At 39.8% G+C, this 23469-nt stretch overlaps 2 protein-coding genes across 2 annotated transcripts; both read left to right on the forward strand.

Annotated features, from left to right (window-relative positions):
• The first annotated feature begins 4960 nt into the window (after positions 1 to 4960).
• Positions 4961 to 10207, forward strand: slc2a11l (solute carrier family 2 member 11, like). Its single transcript, XM_030065833.1, has 11 exons — positions 4961 to 5080; positions 5287 to 5447; positions 5611 to 5735; positions 5944 to 6073; positions 6640 to 6788; positions 6925 to 7112; positions 8056 to 8166; positions 8404 to 8505; positions 8721 to 8796; positions 8960 to 9087; positions 9992 to 10207. Exons 1-11 carry the CDS (start codon positions 4961 to 4963, stop codon positions 10205 to 10207), a joined length of 1506 nt encoding a protein of 501 aa, XP_029921693.1.
• A 962-nt stretch (positions 10208 to 11169) lies between these two features.
• nt5c2l1 (5'-nucleotidase, cytosolic II, like 1) lies at positions 11170 to 23408 on the forward strand. Its single transcript, XM_030065342.1, has 18 exons — positions 11170 to 11424; positions 12932 to 13005; positions 13278 to 13395; positions 13814 to 13909; positions 16119 to 16210; positions 17015 to 17072; positions 17193 to 17286; positions 17438 to 17491; positions 17621 to 17704; positions 17799 to 17834; positions 17970 to 18068; positions 18151 to 18217; positions 18722 to 18892; positions 18988 to 19039; positions 19137 to 19197; positions 22423 to 22599; positions 22698 to 22793; positions 22918 to 23408. The coding sequence occupies exons 1-18, from the start codon at positions 11285 to 11287 to the stop codon at positions 22957 to 22959; spliced, it is 1611 nt and encodes a 536-aa protein (XP_029921202.1). The 5' UTR covers positions 11170 to 11284; the 3' UTR covers positions 22960 to 23408.
• The last annotated feature ends 61 nt before the right edge of the window (positions 23409 to 23469 follow it).

The raw sequence follows: 23469 nt of genomic DNA on the forward strand, positions 1-23469 counted from the left end.
TTTAAACCTTATGAAAAACAGAGCCCACTTAACTCATTCAGTTCAACCTCTTGGCCTAGCAGGTATACTCCAAGTTCTCATGGTTGAGCTTAAGGAAGTGGCAACCTCATGTAAGAGCTTCAAGTCAGAGGAGATGAGAGGTAGAGGGTGCGAATTCTTTGTTCATTTCATTCAGGCCAGATTAATCAATGCAGCATCTAGAAAACTTATCCTCCTTGTCCACAAAGAAGAACACAGTGCCAGAAATAGAGGACGGACAGATCAAGCCAGAAGCAAGGGACTCCTCATTGTAATTCTCCATAGCCTTGGCCTCAGGACGAGGGACCTCTCTGACTGGTGTGAGTTTTGGCCTGATAGGCTGTGACCCAGTAGTAAAAAATGTGTTTTGGGGACGAATCGGGGCTGTTCTAAGATGCCAAACAAGACAGCGAAAGCGCAAGTTCTAAAACATATGGAAATTGAGATATCAAAATTAAGCGCTAAGGTTCTGAAACACGGTGCAGAAGTTGAAGATGACGGCATCTTTTGACGCATCCAAACACTGAGTCTCTATCACATCTGATTGCTGAGATACATCATTGTACTATTCTATTCAACAATCCATATGGGGGTATTTGGCACGCTATACCTCAGGAATGGATAAAGATGTAGACCTGAGACCAAGACCAGTTGACTCCTCGTGTCATGGACAGGCCAGGGGTCTTGGTCCCAGGTCTCTGTTCCATTTCGTTGCTGAGATACAGCTGTGCCAATTTCCAATATTTGAATGGTGGACCCATACATGGGAATTTGGCACTGAGATATCAAATCCAAACTGGCATCATTTGACAGCAGACAATATGCTGCTCGTGTATGTCTTTTTAACGGAGCCAGGACCCTTCTAGGCTGATACATAGCATGCCAAAATCCAAAGCTGGAATTTGCCGCCTAATGGTGCATGCCAGTACCAGTGGCACATACCAGATTACAATATATGGGAATTTGGCTGAGTTGTATCTCAGCACCAGAATGTGGCAGAGACATGATTCCAGCAGGTTCTTGTAGCCCAGAATCCACTGAACACGCTACTTTCTAATTTTTCGGTGACAGTCAAATTTTCACTTGGCTTCCACTAACCTATGATAGGACGGCCCAGCTGGTCTATCTCAAGACATGGGCTCAGTTTAATGCTTCAGACTTCAGAATTTATGAAACATAAATTCATGCATGAGCTCGGCTGTTCTGTCTCTGTGTGCCTGTCTGTAGCATGGGCATGATGGGCACTGCTGGACAGAGATACTTCAGTATAGTAAATTCAGTATAGCATATTGTAAGATGGCATACATTTTCAATATAATATATTGGACTATGGCATGTGCCCCTTACACCCCATTCAAGGTGATCACACAGTAAAGTCCAGTGTCCTACCATCTCTGCTTGCCTTCTTCCATGTGGGTGCACCCTGTTTTTCATGTGTTCCGTTAGATGTGTAGCAGTCCTCTGTCCCAGGGTCCTTCTCCTCCTCCATTTGCCCCCTCACATCATCTGGGGCAAACATGACCTCGCTGTGTGCGGCATCATGGCTTCTTGTCACATCAGAGGGTGAGTTCTGGTCGACTGGTAGGGATAAATGGTAAAATGGTAAATGGACTGCATTTCTAGTCTACTGACCACTCAAAGTGGCCTCACATTCACCCATTGATGGCAGAGGCTGCCATACAAGGCACCAAGCTGTCCATCAGGAGCGGTGAGGGGTTCAGTATCTTGCTCAAGGACACTTCGACACACTCTGGAGGAGCCGGGGATTGAGTCGGGAACCCTCCAGTTACCAGACTACTGCTCTACCTCCTGAGCCATGCCGCCCCCATATCCCTGGGAATACGCCCCGGGGAATGGTCCTAGGTGCCAGCACGGGCGATTCCGGACAAGGGTCTAATCTGGGATTTCAATCACCAACGGACCACTGAGGCTGAGGATGGAGATACTGTCACGACTCAGGCTGGCACTGTTCCATCTTCTGCCTCCACGGACCGCTCTCCATGCTGCTGAAGAGTCTGGCTGCTGCAGATCGGCCAGGACTTGAAGTTGTGCGTGAATAATATTTCATGTTTTAATATCTATTAATATTTCATGTGATACTTATATGTTTACTAGGTGATGAGGTATTTCACTTTCACTCCAGCTCCAGTCTCAGAAGAGCTTCAGTTGGTGATTTTCTTCCTTTGTGAGCTGCTTTTTTTTTTTTTTTTTTGTCTGCATGCCTCACCAAGACTATTTACCTAACTTTCCTGTCCTGTCCTCTCTGCACCTGAATCCATCAGTCAGCATTACAGGAGGAAGTGCTCCCCTCTCTTATCTTTGATGGGGGTGGGGGGTGCTCTGTTTGTCAGCAAGGGCGGAAACTCAAATGCATACACACACACACACACACACACACACACACACACACACACACACACACACACACACATACACAAACACACAGCCAGAAAGTATAAATAAGTTTGAGAGTTTATTCAAAATGGCCATATTTTGGACAACTTGGAGATGTGGGCCTTGGAGATCTTTTGGCCAAGGCATGTAAATACAGCATGACAGTAATGAATGCTGAAGAAGGACTCTCCAATGCCAAATCCATATGCAAATGTGCACAGGGTGGATAGCTTGTTGGAATCTCGACTAAGAAAAACAGAGTGGGTGCAGATGGCTTCCTTGAGTTCTCTGAAAGCTCTGTCACATTCTTCACTTCTACCTGTCCAACAGGTAGGTGCCGCAAGGGCAAAAGTTTTTCCTAAGATGGCGATGGAATGTCTGTCACCATCCTGGCAAATGAAAACATGCTGCCAGCGGTTAGTTTAGCCAGGTAGGAGCGGCCAATGTTGAATGTTGTGTTTATAAACTGCAACAACAAATCCTTCTCATTCTGCCTTTCAACAGGTAGTTTTAGTGGTAGCCATTAAAAAGCGTGGTAGCTCAGGAAACAATCCTTTGGGTTGTATTAGAGATGCCCCAGTGGGTCGTATTAGAGGGTTGGAACGAATGTATATTTTTGTAGAACTGACATGCAAACAGGTGACGTACACACACACACACACACACACACACACACACACGCACACACAGTGGAAATTCAAAGTCTAAGTTATTTTGATAGTAGCACATATTAATAAAAATATAAATATCCTTTTTGATAGTGCATATTTTTGTTGGGGTGAGGCTGTTTATATTTGCTTAAGTTAAGTGTTAAAGTTGCATGTTGAATATATTCTTTAATGTGTGTTGATTGTCTGCACAATCCTGTGGGAAAGGCATGCAACATCATTATTATTATTATTATTATTATTATTATTATTAGTAGTAGTAGTAGTAGTAGTAGTAGAAGTAGCAGTAGTATTATTAATAATATATTTGTAGTTCTCAGAGATTAGACTTCAGATACTGGGGAAAGGTGGTAGAGTAGTGAAGGAGGCTTGCCATGGGTGGTGTTTAGGGTGGAGCTTCGAGCTGCTCTGTGAGCTTGCATGATGCTCCTAGTGGGCGGTTTGTCACCTTGCATGGTAGCTACTTCCATTAATGGGTAAATGGTGGTGTGAATGGGTCAACATGAAGAAAAATGTCAGTGGAACCTGAGGTGGTCAGAGGGGTTCAATGACCAGAGATACGGACAAGAACAGAAAAAAAAAAAAAAAAAAACTGCCACCACACAACAGATTTATACAAACCCCAGGGATCCAAAAGATCATAGACATCCAAGACCTAAAGACCCACAAGCCCAGAGGTTCACCTTGACTGACTGATAGAACTATATAGGCCACTGATGAAGACTAAAGATAAAAGATCCACAAAGAAGAACTTCATACACCTTCCACCAGTTCACCTGTTTGGAGTAACTAGCTACGCTCTAAAGAGTATTTTAGTCAGATTAGATCACTTCTTTTGGTTTGAATTATTCAAATGGACCTCTATGACTTTTGCTTTCAAGTGAACTAAGAACTAAGTGAACTAAGAAAATAAGGTAATCTTTTGTGGCTTGTGTAATGCTTGTGTTGCTTGTCTGTGGATTCAACAGAAAGTTAATAATTACAGTATAAGTTACATTTCACCACTGCCAGTTAGACATTTGTATAATCCAACTACTCTCTATGTGACACCAGGCTTTGCATAAGACTCACGGTAAGCACCAGCTATGCCAAAGGCCTTGACACTCCTGGTGAGTAATAATTCAGTTTTATGATTAATAAGGTCATGAAAAAACAAATTTGAAAATAGTGGTTTCCAAGCCTGGTGTATCTATGCAGCCATGGCTCAGATATCAAAAAAAGGTTTTGGATCTGCCAGTATAGACTGCTGGAAACCTCTTCGTTTGCCAATGTGGGGTAAAGTTAATGTTATAAAAATGAGCTGTAGCCCTAAAATTAAATATTATAATCGATTCCAATGTCCATACAAACAAAATATTTCAAACAATTTGACAGAATGTGCGAAAGGTTTTTGTGAAATGGTAAGAAACTAGCACTTTGGTAAACTTCCTTGGCTTGCCAAGCCTTCAATTTTTCTTTTAGCTTAAGAAGCTTATGAAAACATATCTGGCCTTCAGGTTGTACTGGAAAAGAACTTGGGAATTATTTTGCTAGAGATACAAAAAACAAAGCTCATAGAATTGTTTACGCATAAACAGAAAAAAAGCATAAACAATATTAGTCTCAAAAAAGCTTTTGGAAATGGTCACGGTTTCTTCATGATTTCTTTTCCTCTTTTTTTAAGTGTTCATGTTAAGCTTGGCTGCTGGTCAAGCGAGTCACCTTTGAGACCCAAGTGATAGCTGTAACCAGGCAAAACAAGTTCAACAAAATTCAAAATTCAAAAATAATTTTAACATAGACACTGATATATGGAAATTTCATTAAATGTAATGGAACAGTGGAATTTGAGGATGATGTGGTTTGTGACACAAAATATACGAATATACAAAACAAAATATATGCAAAACTCATATTTGCAGCTGGAAAGCCCTGGTATAATATCTGCCATTCTGGTCTCTGGCATTGGAGGGACTTTCCAATATGGCTTTCATATTTCTGTGATGACCTCCCCATCTTTAGTAAGTAGAATTAATTTAAAAGCTCAAGGTAAAATAGCAGTAGATTGGACTGATTTAAACTAGTTCAATGGTTTGTGACATGCATTTATGTTTTACATAAGCATCAAACAGAACCGTTCAATGCCATACCTAAAAATGAAATTGTGATACAAAGCTGTAAATGACTGAACAACTGTACATAACACCATAACTTCCACTGATTGTAGTTTATAAAGGAGCTGGTGAACAAAACATGTGAATACCGGTATAATCTGTACTTGGAGCAGTGGCAAGTCTCTCTCATCTGGTCCTTTATTGTCTCCATTTTCTGTATTGGGGGGCTGCTGGGGGCCCTCTGTGGTGGTCGACTGGCCTCAAAATATGGCAGGTTAGTACAAGTCACCGTACACGGATAGCATAGACAGAGAAGATACAACTTCCAATGGCTTTAGCGTCATTAGACATGAACTGTACTGCCATAAATTTGCAGAGGATGAATGTAGAACCTACGCCAGGTGTCACTAACTTATTCTTTGTTCTTGTAATCCTAGAAAGCAATGCCTGTTGATGAGTGATGTTTTGGCTATTGGTGGAGCTCTGTTGATGGTGCTCAGCAAAACAGCCATATCCTTTGAGATGATCATGGTTGGACGTTTCATCTATGGAATCAATTCAGGTGAACCCATGAGAAAACCCATCACATCTACTTTTACCCCCTTATGTCTTCATAGATGGCTGCTCTGTCACCCCTGCACCCTATTCAACCTTACAGACAATCAATTATACTTGTGACTATTATATTGCTAAGTCTCCTAGGCCATTAGTCATTCAGTTATTGATTATTGACTTCTTACAATGTATGTTCCTCTTGTGTCTTCCTCTAGGGTGTAGTCTTACCGTTCACATGATGTATGTGGTTGAATGCGCCCCCAAGAGGTTGCGAGGGATGGTGGGTGTGACCGCCATTAGCTTTATCTCCTTTGGGAAGCTTTGTGGTCAGCTGCTGGGGATCAGGTGAAGTATCAGGAGTCACAGATATGGTGGAAAGTCTGTTAATGAGTCAGGTGTTGTTGGGTTCAAGTGACCGCTGACATGGGAACTGAGTTCCCCAAAAAGACCAGTGGTGGCAGCTGTGCAAATAAATCAACAAATTTATTTGATAGTAATTGTAAAATGTCAAAGAGAAAATGAACATCAGCTGTTGTCTGAAAAATAAACCACAAAACTGTGGAAATGGTGACTGCACACTCTTGATAAATACGGTTACCTGTAATGGGCAACACAATAAGATCCTCATATTTATCTAGAGTGTATGGTCACTATTTTCACAGTTTGTGGTATTTTCCAGATTTATATTTGCTCTTGCAGTGGCCAATTCCTCTAAATCTATGTGCTGGGTATACAGCTTATTCCCTCTTGGATCAGATATGCTCTGTCATTGAAAACATGAGTTTTTGGAGATTCATTCCTTTAGAGCTAAGACACAAAATATTTTTTTGTTTGTGTGCTTCATGGGCATGCCATAATCCAGCATTGATATAGCTCCCTTATTATACGATATGTTAATGCTTTCTTTCCAGTGAGTTACTAGGCACAGAAGACAGGTGGCCCTGGCTGCTTGGTTTCAGTGGTTTCACTGCCCTGCTCCAGCTTGTCACCCTGCCCTTCCTACCAGAGTCTCCCCGCTTCCTGCTACTGGAAAGGGGAGACCACAAGGGCTGTACGGAAGGTATGAACCAACTTAAAATTTCCAAAACTGCTTCTGAAACACAACACAAGGGTCCTCAAGAGAATAGTTTAATGAAATTTCAGTTTGTTTTGATGGCCAGTAGTAGTATCACCAATGCTTTGTCATCCTCCCCAAGCTATTAGGAGGCTATGGGGCAACAAGGACTATAGTGTTGAAGTGGAGGAGATGTTGGAGGAATATGCTGCACTGCAGGGGGTTCACTACCACACTATGATGGAACTGATCCGTAACCAGACAGTACGCTGGCAGCTCCTCACCGTCATTGTTGCCTCTGTGTCACTGCAGCTCTGTGGTATCAACGCTGTGAGTGACACCACATCTATCATACATAACCTTCATCAGATGGAAATTTTCACTAAACAAGTGATTCTTGCATGAGCTGATAGAGAGAATTTAACTTTTTTTCTCCATGTTTATGTAGAATTAAACACGATGATCAGCATTATATCTATGCAACAACTGTCCTATTTGTTGAATGATTAATATATGTACATTGCAGTGCCACCCCATGTGCCAATTGGACAGAGCTGTAGATACAAGGATTGGCAATATGTAACAAGTGAACATGGCTTATTTTCAGGCTGTAAATGATTATATGATAATAGTTAAGTCTGAAGAGTGATGTGGTAAAAGATAAGGGGACAAAGTCACTCCAGCCAGAATTGTTTTATATTCTAAATACATCCTAAGACCTTAATTTTCATGTAATTGACATCAGTGCAGTAAGACTATGTTACTTGAACATATACACTCAGTGGCCACTTTCTTAGGTACACTGGTGCAATATAATCCAATCCAATACAACTGTTCTGCCATCAGGTTTACTTTTCTAATGCCTGTAATGCTCAGGTTTTCTTTCTGTCACAGTAACAGAGGTGTTCATTCAATTCTCTGTTTGGCATTGAGCTCATACTTAGTGGTGCTGTTGTACTGGACTGCATTTTATTGACAGGTGTTTCCAATATTCTGTCCCCCTCATTGTATATAAATAGAGAGGACAAACAATTAGAAACACTTCTCAAATAATGTAATCCAGTGCAATACCTCTGCAAACTACAACCTCAATAATAAACACAGAATTAAACAAGATCCACAAAAACTGATCCTTACAGACTTTCTTAAAGGGTAGAATTAATTTAACAAAAATCTAAACACTGTTGTGGACAGACTTATAAAAATAAAAATTGTGGGTAGACTGATTAGTAGACAGCTAAATTTGAGAGCAACCTCTGTATCTCCTCTCCAGGTTTACTTTTATTCGTATGATGTGTTCAGTGCAGCAGGGATTCCTGAGCAGAATTTGCGTTACGCCGCCTTGGGAACAGGGCTGTTTGAACTGTTCGGCTCTATAGTTTGTGTAAGTGCTCTTCCATTGACATTGTCATCATTCTTTGTATCTGTGTTTTATGGCCTCTTGCATTACCATATTTCTGGATGCTTTCACATAGTCATTTCCAAATTTGTCTTAAAACACAGATTCTTTGTGCCATCTAATACATACTTATAGCACCCCCATGTGGCTGGCTGTTTCTGTGCAACTACTGACAAACATTTACTGAAAGTCACTGCAAAAACATGTCTTTTGGTGTTGCAGTTCATGTCTATTGAGAGCACAGGGAAAAGGGTGCTGTTTTTCAGAGGTTACGTCGGCATGGCTGTTGCTCTGGGTCTCCTAGTTATCACTATCTCCCTGCAGGTGAGTCACCATTCACTTCCAGGCACTATTATTAGCACAATGTACTGCCACAGCATGCATGAGGCTTCTGTAATCATGGGCCTTTTTGTTTCCTCCAGTTTGACAAATGATGAAAGTCTCTAGTCTTTTGTTCTTGCAGACTTAAGTTTGTTTCATCATGAGCTCTGATGATACAATAACTCTAACCATCTAGCAAATCTTTTCATTTTCTTCAGAATTGGGTGGCCTGGATGCCATACTTTAGCATGGTCTTTATTCTCATCTTCATCTTCTGGTTCGCCTTTGGACCAGGTATGTTTGTCACTCAAGATCTTAGAGATCACGTGTCAGTGTTTTTCAAAAATACTCCTGTAATTTATAATTGATTTACACCTGTGTCCTATACATTCTGAAAATATACAATGGTGACATCTTATTTTACTTCATCAATCCCTCCTTTGTTCTTGCCCCAAAGCTGGAGTATCAGGCCCCCTATCAGGAGAAATATTTGCTCAGTCATTCAAATCAGCTGCATATACCATTTCGACAACCAGCAACTGGTTATGTCTGTTCTTTCTGGGCATGCTCTTTCCTCTCATGGTGGTGAGTACATTACTTCTCTCAAAATTCTATCAAAATTTGGCATATATTTATGCCGGCATGAAGATGGTAGTGTTTTATTTTGAGGTCTTTGTAATAAGCATTAGTTAATAGGTAATAACGGCCTTATAAATCTGTTATTAGATTCTTATTCTTATTATAAGTATTGTAGCTAAGACTATGTCAGTATATTAATAACAGCATTATAATTACACTTACTGTTAGGTTATAGCACATTTATAATTACTTATGGATGTTAATAAAAGCCTTATAAGCGCTTTATAATTATTTATAATAGCATTGAAACAAATGCATTGAGTTTAGCTAACTTACCTATTACGTCATCACACTAAGCTTTTTCTTTCTTTTTTTAAGTTTTTAACCTTGCTAACATGTCCATGTACTGTTTTACACACTACAAGACACATCAGGAGTGAAATAAGCAGTTAATGCCAATTGCTTTTTCTGCTTTGAAACTGCTGTGAACAAAAAATAAATTAAAAAAAAAAAAAAAAAAAATTGGATTCAGACAGGACAGGGTTATGACGTCATGAACCCAAGGACCTAATCCTGTCAGCTGACGGGGCGGTGCCATGTCATGAGTAGAAGCCCTGCAGAATCCGGTGCTGGTCATGTTTCATTTTCAAAAGTGCCTATAAATTTCTCATAACCTAACAATGAATGCGTTTATAATGGTATTATTACTATTATTTATACACTTGTATAGCAATCTTATTGACATGTATTAATGTTATAAGCATCTTAAAAAGGACTTCTAAGGTCCTTATTCGCTATTTACTAACACTTATTACAAGGACCTTACCTCCAGTGATGTGACATTACAAGACAAAATCCTTTAACTCAAGCTCACCCTTTTTTCCACTCAAAATGTTCCTTTCCTTTCCAGGAGCATCTTAGCTACTTTTGCTTTCTCATATTCCTGTGTTTCTGCTTGTTCTGCGCGGTGTTTTTGAGGATGCATCTTCCTGAGACCAAGAACAAGACCGTCCTGGAGATCACGGCGGAGTTCGACAGGATGCACTCCAAATCCAGAGGAGCGCAGAAGACCAGCTCCAATGCACACACACCAAATGCAATCCAAATTTATGAGACCAAACTCTGATTACATTAACAAAAGGTCTAAAAAAAAAAAAAAAAAAAAAAAAAAAAAACAGCTTCCAAAGGTTCGCTCTGTATCACCGTGATTACATTTTAGGGCAAACAAGATTTAAAGAGTTTTGAGTAAATACTACCTTCAGAAAAAAATATCATTTAAAATGAGTCAGCTGAACTGTGCCCTTTTCTTTGCTTTTTTAAAACCTTTGCTAACATTTGTAAAAGCGTGCTCTTGCCTGTCACCCATGTCAACAACGGAGTGCCATGATGCCCTGAAATAAAGATGACATCAATTACATTATTTATGCTTTATTGGTAGTATTTTGATTGATCATTCCTCCATCCATTTACAACAGTTCACAAATGGCCTTTGCAATTTAAATTTGTCAGGACTGTGAAAATTCTGCTGCTTTTTTAAACTGGTGAATGCTGAACTTTAAACAGTTTGAAAGCGGATAGACGCTGAAAGTGGCAAGGCTGTGTTCAGTTTTGTCAGTAGAAACGCAAGTCTCAGCCCTTAAGGTTATCAGGAGGCTCTGTGTGCTTTGGGCTTTCCCAACAGATAGCAGTGCGTAAGGAGGATACCGAAGACTAACCTCACATGTCCGGCTGCACAAAAAGCTTTATGGCATGCAACCTGCTTCTTCTTTTCACGTGTCACGGTGCTGTGTTTTGTAAAGCAAAATGCACATTTTAGGTCAAAGCTTCTGACAACTAACGTGTTTTCACAAATAACTTTGTTTATGCCACAGTGGGGGTTTAGAGTCAACTCCAAACGCGGGCCAATTACGCACGCGTGCAGACAACACGGCATATGTGCGCCTCTGATAACACAATCTAGATGTTGAGAGTGAACTTCTAGCTGGGCGAGTTTGTGACAAATGCATCACCGAGAAAGGACTCCCACTGCTGTTTTAGCTCTCAGTGCCAAGTCTCAGAGAGGAGGGGCGAGGGGTTTACGGCTGATTACGAAAGCAGAGGGACAACCATTGCGTACACGCCTCCAACATTTGCGTGAATTCGGCATTTTAAATGCTTCACCAATGACTGACGGCAAAAGCGGCGCGGCTCTGTGAGATGGGACATGGGCAGCCTTAGTGCAGAATATGAAACTGCTCCGATAATGGAGGAAACCACACGGATACTGCAAAATGAGCTCAAGTTGGACGCAGATCTTAACATCCCCTCAGCTGAGCCCATGGTGAAGAGAGACTATCATCAAAAGTGAGTCAATGTGTGGAGAAAGGAGGTCATAATACCATAAAAATAGGATGCTTCAAAGTAATCAACTAAACAACAGTAGTTCTGCTGGTACTGCTTGCGTTTCATATCTTTTCACCCCAAGTTGTTGTTTGTGCAGGCCTATACATAAAGTCAACAGCTGGATTAAAAAAAAAAAAAAAAAAAACTACTGTAGAGGAAAGAAGAAAAATAAATGTGCAAAATATGCTTTTCTAATTTTGCTTTTTCTAATTTGACAAGATGACAGTGCTGAGCTCAGGTTATAGTTATATAGTGTGCACTTATTTCCAAAAATGCAATATGTTATAATCATACCCTCTGTCTGTATGATTTTCCACATTTAACATCAGTGTTTATTAACAGACAAACTGCATCAGACACCTGTGCTTTCTTGACACTGTTCACTATTTTTTTTTTTAAAAACTGATTCATTCTCCCTGCCAGATTAGTTTCTTAATTAGCGCATACTCAGAAGAATACTTGTGTAGCATCATTTTGACCATAATAGAACTGTCATCAGTAGCCTGAAACACCTGCAGCAGAAACACACTACCTCCCCTGCCAGCTTCTGCTTGCCAAAATGATCTCACATGTGGTCCTCTCAATTCTCAGGAGGAACATACTACAAAACAGGAGCTTGCAGGTAAATTATTAACAGCAACCCAATATCTGTGAACTGTTCGGAAGGGTTGAATGTGGGCCATCCAGACTGGAGGTGGATAGGCCTCTCTTTCAGGGTGTCGCTGTCCAAAACAGTGACACAGGAAACCCCTCAGAGTGACACCGAAGACTGAATAGAACTGATATGAAATTTTGTGAACAATAGATAATTGATCCTCTTTCTGCATTCTGCTGGTGCATTATCACACCTCTACTGATAGTCATTATCATAATGGTTGAGCATGAACTTTAAGTTTGAAGAGTTAGAGAGACTGGGGTAAATGTAGAATTTTCTTGATAGACTTTACATTAAACATGCAGCACCATTCATTGGCCTAATTACCTAATGAGAGTATGTGCCTGCAATCGATAAGGGATAAACAAATCTTGGCTATAATTCATGATTAAATATCTTCTGCTTGCCACAGACTAACACATCCCCCCCCAGACCCAGACAAACATAACAACTCTACTTTTTGGCAGCAACTATGCAAACATATGTTAATAAACTGATAAGACAGGAAAACTTATGACGTGATGGAGTCCTGCTGCCAGCAAGTCTACATATGTATTGCAAGATACTGGCACCCAAGATCTTTACTGACATAAATCCAGCGTTGCACCCCATGTTTAGCTTGTGCTTGGACGTTTGCCACATTTTTACAACAGCTCTCAGAAGTCAGCTGCAGACATGAACTTGCCACAACAAATTTGGAGGTTCTTTGCCTCGCTAATGCTGATGGAGCAATCTGACAGTTTTGTCTTCAAAATCCATCCTCGCGGCTCACGTGTTTGGAGATTTCACGTCTCTTGTTTTATGTGATCGCAGGGTGTTCGTCAACAGAAGTCTGACCTTGGAAAACATCAAGTGCTATGGTTTTGATATGGACTACACTCTGGCAAGTATGTTAAATTAATGGCACATTGTGTGTGTGTGTGTGTGTGTGTAAATTGTCACCCAGCATGCTGCCCAGTTTAGGGGTCTGATTCCCACCTGGGACATCCAAAGCACCCAAGGATGAAAACATACAATATATTGTTTTGAATTATTCTAGTTTCAGAATTTCCAGGGTCAGTATTATTTCCCTTGTACTAGCTACACTAGATTTTCATTTGGCGTCACTATGCTAATGTATTTGGTGTGTGTCTGTGTGTCTGTGTGTGTTTGTATGTAGTGTACAAATCTCCTGACTATGAGGGCCTGGGTTTTGAGCTGCTAAGAGACAGACTGGTGTCCATTGGCTACCCTCATGAGCTTCTCCGCTACACATACGATCCCAGCTTCCCCACACGGTAAGTTAACTCCCCTGCTTTAGGTCCTACAACTCAGGATTAGTGCTACAGTAGTCTGCATAGTGACCAATTTATCTACCATGGAAGCTGAGCATGAGATTTGGCAGTCCAGCTATTTTGTCAAGGTTAGGGCCACTGGCTTTGTGTGGTATTTTCAGTGTCCGTGGCTATTTGGGAAAGGCATCGGATAATCTATCATTCCATCGGTGCAGACAAATAACCCACCTGATTATCCCGAAGCTATCGCATCAATACAGTGAAAATGATGCTTAAAACTGAGCAGAAATAAGAGCCTTCCTTTAAAGTCAAAAACTGCAAAAACATCACCTTCCTTTATCTCTACCCCTGTCAGTACATCTCATGTCTGGATAAATTTGTTCACTTTGTCCTTCCCTTTTTCCCCTCCAAAATCCCTCAGTGGTCTAGTGTTTGACACCAAATATGGGAACCTCCTGAAGGTGGATTCCAATGGGAATATTTTACTCAGCAGTCACGGCTTCACCTTCCTCAAAAGGTAAGGGAATCTAGTGTAAAATGTCAGTGCATACTGTGTGCTCGTCTGTAGCAGGAAGTCATTGGCTGGAATAAGGTGTTACAATGGAGATTTCAAGCCACTGTGAACTCTGGAGCACAGGTAAGGTAATAGAGGGATAGTGTATGTGTGTGTGTGTGTTTATGGGGCTTATACATGAAGTTGCATGCATGAACGAACTTTGGAGCTTGTCATTCTGTAACAGGATATCCCATGGTCAGCATGGTGTCTCAGGGGAATACATCTGCAATATCACTTGAAAAAAAAAAAAAAAGAAAATCTGGCAGGAGAAAAGAGTCTTACATAAACATGAATATATATATAGCCTTTGGTGCTCATACCCCTAAATCCCTACCACCTCTCTTTCACACGCACGCACACACACACACACACACACACACACACACACACACACACACACACACATACACACACACACATAGTTGCAATCTTTGGGCAACCAGTGATGGGAACATACGAGTAATGCTGAAACATATGGTTATTTTTATGTGTTCACAGATCAGGTTTCTTGACATGCTCATAACATGCCCACTAACATGAAAATAAAAATATGTCACATTTCACTTACAGATATATAGCATCATGACCTTCCAATATAATCCATATTGCAAAAGTAGCCTGGCACCGCTTGATACATGCCTGCAGGTTAAAGCTGACCAGCGGATTTCCTTCATATGACAGCATGACCGTAAACAACATTTTTCCTTTAAAGTAACTGAAGTCACAAATAGCAGCACCACTTGAAATTCCCTATGCTTTGTGTTGGCTTAAACTGCTGATGTAACCGGCTCACAAATATCAAAAGTATATTTATATCTTCCACCTGGCACTGTGGGGATTTGGGAGTATGTCTGTGTATATGTTTGGGTTTTAGCGTGATTATGAGTTCATGTTGAAATCATTTCATGTTCACATCTAGATTTTAAAATGCAGAATTCTTTTATTGTCAATGAACCAATGAAAAATGACAGTAGAGAAGGACAGAAAGCCAAACATGCATTATAAACAGTGTTACAAAAAACAATACGGGCAAATGTAACAACAACACAACAGGGAATACATATTAGGTGATAGATACAAAAGCTTTATTATCTCTGAGCTATAACTCAATAACGTTTAAGCTCTCGATGTACAAGTCTGTAAAATTGTTTTATGATTTAAGAGCACGCTGATAAAGTGCAGTGCAATCTTTAGTGATGGATGGGATGATTATGTCTCACCACTCCTTCATTTATGAATAATCGATGAAGATTGCAGTCGTTGGCAAAATAATCATTCCTGATTGGCCTTCCTCTCCACACATTGTTAAGTTTAACTACTATAGCCTTTCATCACAAGCACGTCTAAAAGGAGCCTACAGAGGAGCTACCTAATCAACAATCCATCACAAAACAGATAACAAAATAAAAGTGCCTCTCTGTATGTTGACAGGGATTGCGATGCTGCATCAATGCAAATATCAGTGAAAGTTGCCACATGGAAAAAGTTAAGGCCCTATTCTTTTGTTAGGTGATAAATGGTAAGCATTTGTACGTCAAAACTGTCTGAGTGCAGTCATGTGACGTGGCAAAGTCAGTTATAATGATGGAATGAATTTGAAATGGTGATCCAAAAAACATCTTTGACTTTTAACTTGTCATGTAAAAAGTTTGAATGAACTGGAATTTATGGAAATTTACCTCAGATCCAAGAGTACAGAGGGGACATTTTTAAGCAGTTCCGCCCATGACTTTGACTTGCAGGAAAGACAAGCCGCCCTCCTGCAGTTTCATAATATTAAATTCTCCAAATGTGAATAAAGTCGTCACTAGCTGAGAAAAGGTTTAATCACAGGTGTAAGAGGGCCACCAGGGGCCAATGTGCAAGATTTGCTGAGGCCCCCAGACCTCAGCATGCCCCCATACCTATCCACCTCACAAAAACATTAGCTAAAGTTTTATAACCTTAACTGACCTGACCTTTTCCTACCCTTAACCAAGCAGGCCTTCTTTTAGTGGCTAGTGAGCTAAATTTCTTTGGCAAACGTTGGAACCACGAGTCTTACCATGGATTTGTTTTGTTTTATTATTGTTTCTCTATGTGTGTTCATAGCCTTGTGTGAATGGGGTTTTGAATGGGGTCTGTTGTGAGCTGTTATAATAGTGGCTTGTCAAATGTTTCTTTTCCACAGGGAGGAAATCCAAGACTACTACCCCAACAGGTTCATTCAGAGAGACGACACCGACCGTTTCTACATTCTGAACACCCTCTTTAACCTTTCAGGTATCAATTTCACTCTTGAATGATACCCATATATAGGCTTCACATTATGTTACAGTGTGTCAGAAAGTATTTGTTAACCATACACAAATTTTAATTGCTTCATAGTGGATGATAAAAGAAAGGTTTTACCCGCAGTTCTTATCATCATCATCATTATTGTGTATTTTTGGATAGAGTTACCATGTAATGAAGGCATTTTTCAGAGGTGAAACAGAACTCTTGGCTTGGAAACTCTTAGTAAAAGTTAAAGGACCATACCAGGGATTTTTCAGGTTTTGCATAATATTTACGGAATGTATATACATCTTTTTCCAAAGCAAGAAGTTGTTGTTTTATAACAATAATATCATTTTTCCCATTCATTCCACTAACATGTGGAAATGAACTTTCAGAGACATCAAACTTTTTTCACACCAGTATTACATCACTGTAATAAAGTCATCCACATTTGTTTTCCTAAAAGCAGCAGCACTGTTGTGTTGTGATGACTTGAAATTGCAAGCAGAGTGAAACAGTTCCTCCACCAGAAAATAGTCCCCAGGGAAACATCCACAGCCAATTATCAGTTCTGTGGTTTATGAAAGGTTGATGACTTTGTTAGCCGCAGAAGCAGAGTATTCAAATTTGGAAATTGAGGGATTCTGATTGTTAGTACCCCTGCATGATTTACAAAATGGTTTGTTGCAATGTGAGATGTGGCTAAATTGTAGTAGATTTGCTAAACTTTGAAAACAGCTGCGATGACAACTTATATTTCTTTACTGACGGGACTGTTTCTTTCTCTCTCTCTCTCTCTCTCCACAGAGACTTATATCTATGCGTGCCTTGTGGACCTCTTCACCAGATGCAGCAGATATACAAAGTGAGTGGACATTTTTTATTGCCCTCACCCTCTGACCACAGCCCTTTTTGCCTCTGTAGCCAAGAGCAGTTTTAAAATAACCTATGAATAGTCAAACAAAATATGTTCACTTTCTTCCAGCCTCCCGAAAGGCTACCAGCACGGCGACTTGTTTATGTCCTTCAGAAGCATGTTCCAGGACGTTCGAGACGCAATGGACTATATTCACAATACAGTTAAGTAACAAGATACATCATTCTGTGACCTGTACATAAAAAAAACATGTCCCACCATCAGCTTGGCAAATCATATGATAACTATGATACTATCAACTATGAACTATATGATAACTATATGGTAACTGAAATGATCTGTGTGCCATGTAGGGAAGCCTGAAAGAGAGGACTATCAAGAATTTGGAGAAATACGTCGTCAAAGATGTGAGTAGTCATGAAACAAATGTTTGATCATTACGAAGTGTCTTGGTTTGACAAAAAACAAACAAACAAAAAAACGCATATGTAAAGGTTGTGGTCTCACATTAAATTAACCTTTACTGCCTCACTCAGCCAAATCTGCCTGTGCTCTTGAGACGGCTGAAGGAGGTAGCCAAGGTCTTCCTTGCCACCAACAGCGACTACATCTTCACCGAGGTGAACTACCAGCACACAATAATATGAATGTGAATGCAGAAATCCTTCATAAGTGCCATTCACTCTGACTGTTTGTTTTCCTTTGTTCACTAAGGCCATCATGCAGTACTTGCTTGAAAGTGGTGTTAAGGTAAGACAATTGGTATAATGGTATTGTGGAAACCATTGAACTGTAGTTCTCAGTCGTGATGATCAAAGTCCTGATTTCCAGTGAGTTATGGTGTATTTCAGCATCGTTACTGAACAAAATGCATCTTCATTCCAGTCTGGTCCCAAATGGCGCTCCTTCTTTGACCTTGTTGTTGTGGACACGAGGAAGCCACTGTTCTTCGCCGAGGGCACTGTGCTGAGACAGGTGGACACGGTATGAAAAAAGATGTCATAGACTGATGTATGAACAGGGAACCTGCAGCAAATTTGTTACATGTTACTTTTTTGGGACACAGGACACAGGCAAGCTTCGCATTGGGACTTACACTGGAGACCTGCAGCATGGAACTGTGTACTCTGGAGGTGAGAAACGAGAAGGACAGGGAGCAGGGGTGAGAGGAAGAGGTGTGTGTGTGTGTGCATGTGTGAATGTTAGGGATGGGTACAGGCAAGGACCTAACAAATGAATACACAATACATGGGTCACAGCACCATTTGTGTGCCAATGCACTTCATTACTATAAGAAACTGAAAATGTATAATAATAAATAGAGCTTACAATACGACTACTACTACATAACACATTGGTAGAATAGTAAAATATACAACTTATTAGATAAGAGACAAGCTGAAACCAGTTTAATTCAAATTCCCATTCCAATTCATTAAAACAGAATTAGCATGATGCACTGAATTAACACCAAAAGATACAGAGTTGGGAAAAATAATATCACACTGCTTGGCTGTATCTGGGTTTTTTTCACAGGTCTAGTGTTTGCGGTGTGCATGTATTTCAGTGGAAGAACAGGCGTTTCATTTTGTCCCTTTATTATCTTATCGTCTTTATTTCTTACCATCTTGCTGCAGGCTCTTCTGACATTGTCTGCGATCTGCTGGATGTGAGGGGTAAAGACATCCTCTACATTGGAGACCACATCTTTGGCGACATTCTCAAATCCAAGAAGCGCCAAGGCTGGAAGACATTTTTGGTGGTGCCAGAGCTCAGCAAGGAGCTCCAAGTGTGGAAAGAGAAGAGCCGTAAGAACAAACAAAGTCTCATCTCATCACTGTATCACTCATGTTTCCATTTTTGGGAGTTTTGATGATTTTTTTTGTTTTGTTGTTGCTTCAAGATCTCTTCGAGGAGCTGAAACGTCTTGATGTCTTCTTAGCTGAGCTTCACAAGTAAGTTTGCATGTGTATCTGTACTGTATCGTCTATTATAAGAGGTGACAAAGCAGGTAATTATCTGTTTTCTGTCCTCTGTCTTTGTCCTTTGAAGGCACCTTGACAGCGGCAGTCGAGAGTGTCCAGATATAAGTGCCATTCAGACCAGGATGAGGGTGAGCTCCATGCACACATGTCCTTTTCTATTAAACTTGTATTTTGACAGTAATGATATGACAAGACATCATTTTACAGAAACTGTATTCTCCATAATAACATCTGTAATTTGGGTGACAGTTTACGGTGAGGGTACACAAAATGACAAGAAGTCAAGCATGAAAATGCATTAATCATGACTCTCATGTTGTATTCTTTGCCGAAAATTTGGACCCCTAAATGAAATCCAAACTACTATGAAGCAGAGTGCATTATGAAATAAAAAAAAAAATGAGTTAAGCGTCAGTTAATCATGAGCTGTGGCCCTTCGAATATATTTGAAATTTATCATGTTATCAGGTATTTGCAAAAATAATCAACACAAATGTTTTTTGATGAATTTCAACAAAGTTTATTCACTCATAACTTATTAATTTATAACACTGTTCTGTTGTATTTTCCTTGATTAAAGTTGTTTTAAAGCCATACAGTGTGTAGTAGTTGCTGCCGAGCTCACATGGGACATGAAAAGATGTGGGAAAACATCTTGCTTCATACTTCAAAACAGGACATCCTGTCTTTTGACCACAAATAACCAGAAATAATAATAACATTTTAATTAGGAGTGTCACATTTTCCAAGTCCGTGATTCCGTTTGACTTACGATTTTAAGGTCACGATTCGATATGACTTTCGAATAAACATTTTTTTTCAGCACTGATGACTTTAGAATCGAAATCATGACATTAGATGAACAGTTTGTAATCGTTGCCAATACCTGGTGACGTTATACATAATAAATATAGACCAAATGGTTTCCCACTTTATTTGAAGGGCCATAACTTGTGCATAACAGATGCTTATTAAATTTTGTCCTCATGGTGTACTCTGTGTTGCAGTGGCTTGGATTTGGTTCAGTGGTCCAAATTTCTGGCAAACAATGAATGCATTATGATCATGCTACTTAGTGCTTTGATCAATGTTTTGTTCATGCATGACGTGATGAATGAAAAAATTAGTACTTGTGTTGATTCCTGATGATTCATTAGGTATTAATGCACGACGTAATTCATTTTGATGCATGAATTCATATTATTTCATGTACTGGAAAATGTTACTGGAATTTGTAGCTGCACATCGTCGATTTCTCTCTCTCTCTCTTTCTCTCCTCGGCCTCTGTCCTGTAATTTCAACCATTTGTGGCCATTTGCCGCAGATTGTTTGATGATTACTGACAGTTTGACAGACTCTGTGATTGACTGGCTGGTCTGTTTCATCAACAAATAGGCCGCATCTTAATGATACAATTTTAGCCTAAGATGCTCTCTTCATTCAACTTTGTTTATTTAAACAAAATTTTCCAAATAATGGGGGCTCCCAAAGGGAAACGGGTCCCTAGGCGTGGTGCCTGACAGGTCGCCTGTGGCTCCATCTACCATAACACACAACCTCCTTTTTTAAAGCTGCGATAATCAGAGCAATTCTGCAGGAAACCAGTGCGGCATGTTCAGCAAGGGGTTGCCTGAGAATTTTTGTTTTAATTGCAAAGAAACCGTTAGTTTTCAGTGAACATCTTTGATCCTGAGAATGTAGATGTTTCTCGTTGCTAAGGGGGGTTGCAGGGGTTTTCAAACTTTTTCATGCTCATGTTTCATGACCCCCAATTATGCCGCAGGCCTCCATTTGAAGTGATTCTGCCCTAGGAAACCTGATGTGAAAAGATGTTTTGGTGTTAGATATTAAATTGTTTAGATGTCATACTTGAGCATTAAAACATGGTGTTAAATAGTCACATTTAATAGTAATGATTTTTGTACTGAAACCATTTCTGGTGAGATAAATTGTAGTGAAATTAAACTAATCCTCATGTTGCTGAGGAGCCCCTGGAGGCTCCTTTGGGACCCCTGGTGACCTCCACACCACACTCTGAAACCCACTGGCATATGATATCACCACCTTAGAAATATTTAAGCAGAGCAACAAGGACATAGAGGGAACATACTATTACCTCGTCATGCATCTCACCTGCATGTTGAAGGCTTTTTCTTTTTTTTTCAGACAATTAAATAACTAAAACATAAGCAGCAAATGAAATGATGTAACATTTGATTATTTTCCGCATGTGTAAAAAAGGGCATGGCAGTGCGTGGCTGTCGTTCTTCACCAAACAATTTGTCATAAAGAGAAATGACCTAAAATGCTGACGGAGACTCATAACTCAAAACAGTGTGAAAACGAGTCATAACTGTCATGCTGGCATATTGCACAGCCACCCGTCATGTCCCCATTTGTTATGAAAACCTCCTAATTCCAACTCAGATGTGTCACATTTTCTAACAAGAGCTGAAGCTTTAGATAGAGCAGGTTTTTTTTTTTTTTTTTTTTTTTTTTTTTTTTTTTTTTAAAGCTGTTCAGTTTTAATTCACTTTTCATGTTCATTGTAGAATTTCCAAAGTGAGAACATTTTTCTTGATTTCTGAAAAGTAAGTTGTTCGGAGATACAGATTTTTCATCTGACTGGAGTGATGATGTATCAAATCAAGACAGAAAAAACAAAACAAAACAAAACAAAAACAGGAAGTAAAAGCAAGCAACATAAAATAATCATATGGCTGATAATGTTATGTAATTATTTTAGCTTCAAAAACTATACTATTACCTCCATTTAATAAAAAATTTACATAATAATAATAACATATATATAATGATAATTTATTGATATAGCACGTTTCATACAGGGGGTGTAGCTCAAAGTGCTTTACAATAAAGTGAAAAAAAAACAAGAGCATAAAAAGAAATAAAAACCTCTATAAACGATGGAGATAAAATAAAGTAAGACAGAAATGTAAAACAAAGGAAGACATAAAAACAATATAATGTGTAAAAGAACAGAATAATAGAATAAAAAACAATGTTGAATGAATACGGTTTCAATTCAGTCCATCCGGTAGGGAATTCCATAATGGCAGTGCATAGTTTAAAATGGCTGAGCTGCTGATTTTCTTATTTATGTTATGTTTATGTTTATATTTAGAAAACCGGCAGCAGAAGATCTAAGAGGCCGTGAAGGATTATAAAACGACAAAGAATTATTTATGTAAGCCGGTCCCAGACCATTAAGAGCCTCGTTAACAAGTAGAAGAACTTTAAAATCAATTAAACTATTGCAACGGAAAGCAAAGATGATGCACTTGTCTTGCTCTGCCACGTGCGTGTGTTTTGTTGACATGCGTGGTGTGTTGCAGGTGGTGACCTACAGGATGGACATGGCCTACGGTCAGATGGGCAGCCTCCTGCGCAGCGGCGCCAGGCAGACGCTGTTCGCCAGTCAGCTCATGCGTTACGCAGACCTCTACTCCTCGACCTGTGTCAACCTGATGCACTACCCTCTGAATTACCTGTTTATGGCTCCACCAGTGCTGGTTAGTCGGTTACCTCACACACACACATGCACACACACTCCAATTGTTCTTTCCAGCTGTTGATTTTCCACATCACTTTAACTGATGAACTCTTTCAGATGCCCCACGAGACCTTAGTGGATCACCACTCTGTTGACTTTCCCTCAGCGGAGCTCGCCCTCACCAATCATATCATCAGGACCAACAAACCCAAGGTTATTATCATTATGATACACTGTCATTCACCAGTAAGCTATGCACACCTCTGCTTGATCTTATTCATCTAAGTCGTGGAGTTAAACTGGCATGTTATTAACATTTTTGTCTCTTGGTGTGAAGACAAATTCCCAAGACAGTCCGGAAGATGCTGTGGCCATATGAAGATGCTGCGTCTGCCAGAGATACCTCTTATGTTTCCACTCGTTATGGACAGTTTTTACTGATGAAAGTGGCTGCTGGACTTTGGAAGGCTTCGTGGCAGCTATAACGTGCCTTGTAGATGCTCACAGCTTCATTTAGACACAAATCAAAACTAACTTATAGCACCACCTGCTGCAAATGAATTGCTATGCCATGTAACGTTTACGAAAGAAGCCCAGTATTAAAGTATGTTGAGAGATAATGATTAAAAATAAACAATAACATATTCAGGGTTACTGTATATGTGAGTGAAAACTTGTCTTAATCTCTTAAATCAATGTTAATGTTAAATTAATGTTAATGTTGAGCTACTTTTATTCACATCGGGTGGTGCGTGTGCACTTTTGATCTAATGTTTGTTGAATGGTTTTTAAAGTTCTATCATATAGTTCATAATATATATTTATTTGTTGTTTGTGTAAGATCTTCCAACTTTGACTCATCGTTTCAATAAATCATTTATATTCCTTT

The sequence above is a fragment of the Myripristis murdjan genome, chromosome 12 (genome assembly GCF_902150065.1).
Source record: "Myripristis murdjan chromosome 12, fMyrMur1.1, whole genome shotgun sequence".
Lineage (NCBI taxonomy): Eukaryota > Metazoa > Chordata > Actinopteri > Holocentriformes > Holocentridae > Myripristis > Myripristis murdjan.

Coding starts and splice junctions, on each gene's coding strand:
- slc2a11l (XM_030065833.1), top strand. CDS start 4,961: ATGCAAAACTCATATTTGCAGCTGGAAAGCCCTGGTATAATATCTGCC. Junction 7,113..8,055: donor AGCTCTGTGGTATCAACGCT/GTGAGTGACACC, acceptor TCTCCTCTCCAG/GTTTACTTTTATTCGTATGA. Junction 9,088..9,991: donor TGCTCTTTCCTCTCATGGTG/GTGAGTACATTA, acceptor TTTCCTTTCCAG/GAGCATCTTAGCTACTTTTG.
- nt5c2l1 (XM_030065342.1), top strand. CDS start 11,285: ATGGGCAGCCTTAGTGCAGAATATGAAACTGCTCCGATAATGGAGGAA. Junction 13,910..16,118: donor GGCTTCACCTTCCTCAAAAG/GTAAGGGAATCT, acceptor TCTTTTCCACAG/GGAGGAAATCCAAGACTACT. Junction 22,794..22,917: donor TCAGGACCAACAAACCCAAG/GTTATTATCATT, acceptor CTTGGTGTGAAG/ACAAATTCCCAAGACAGTCC.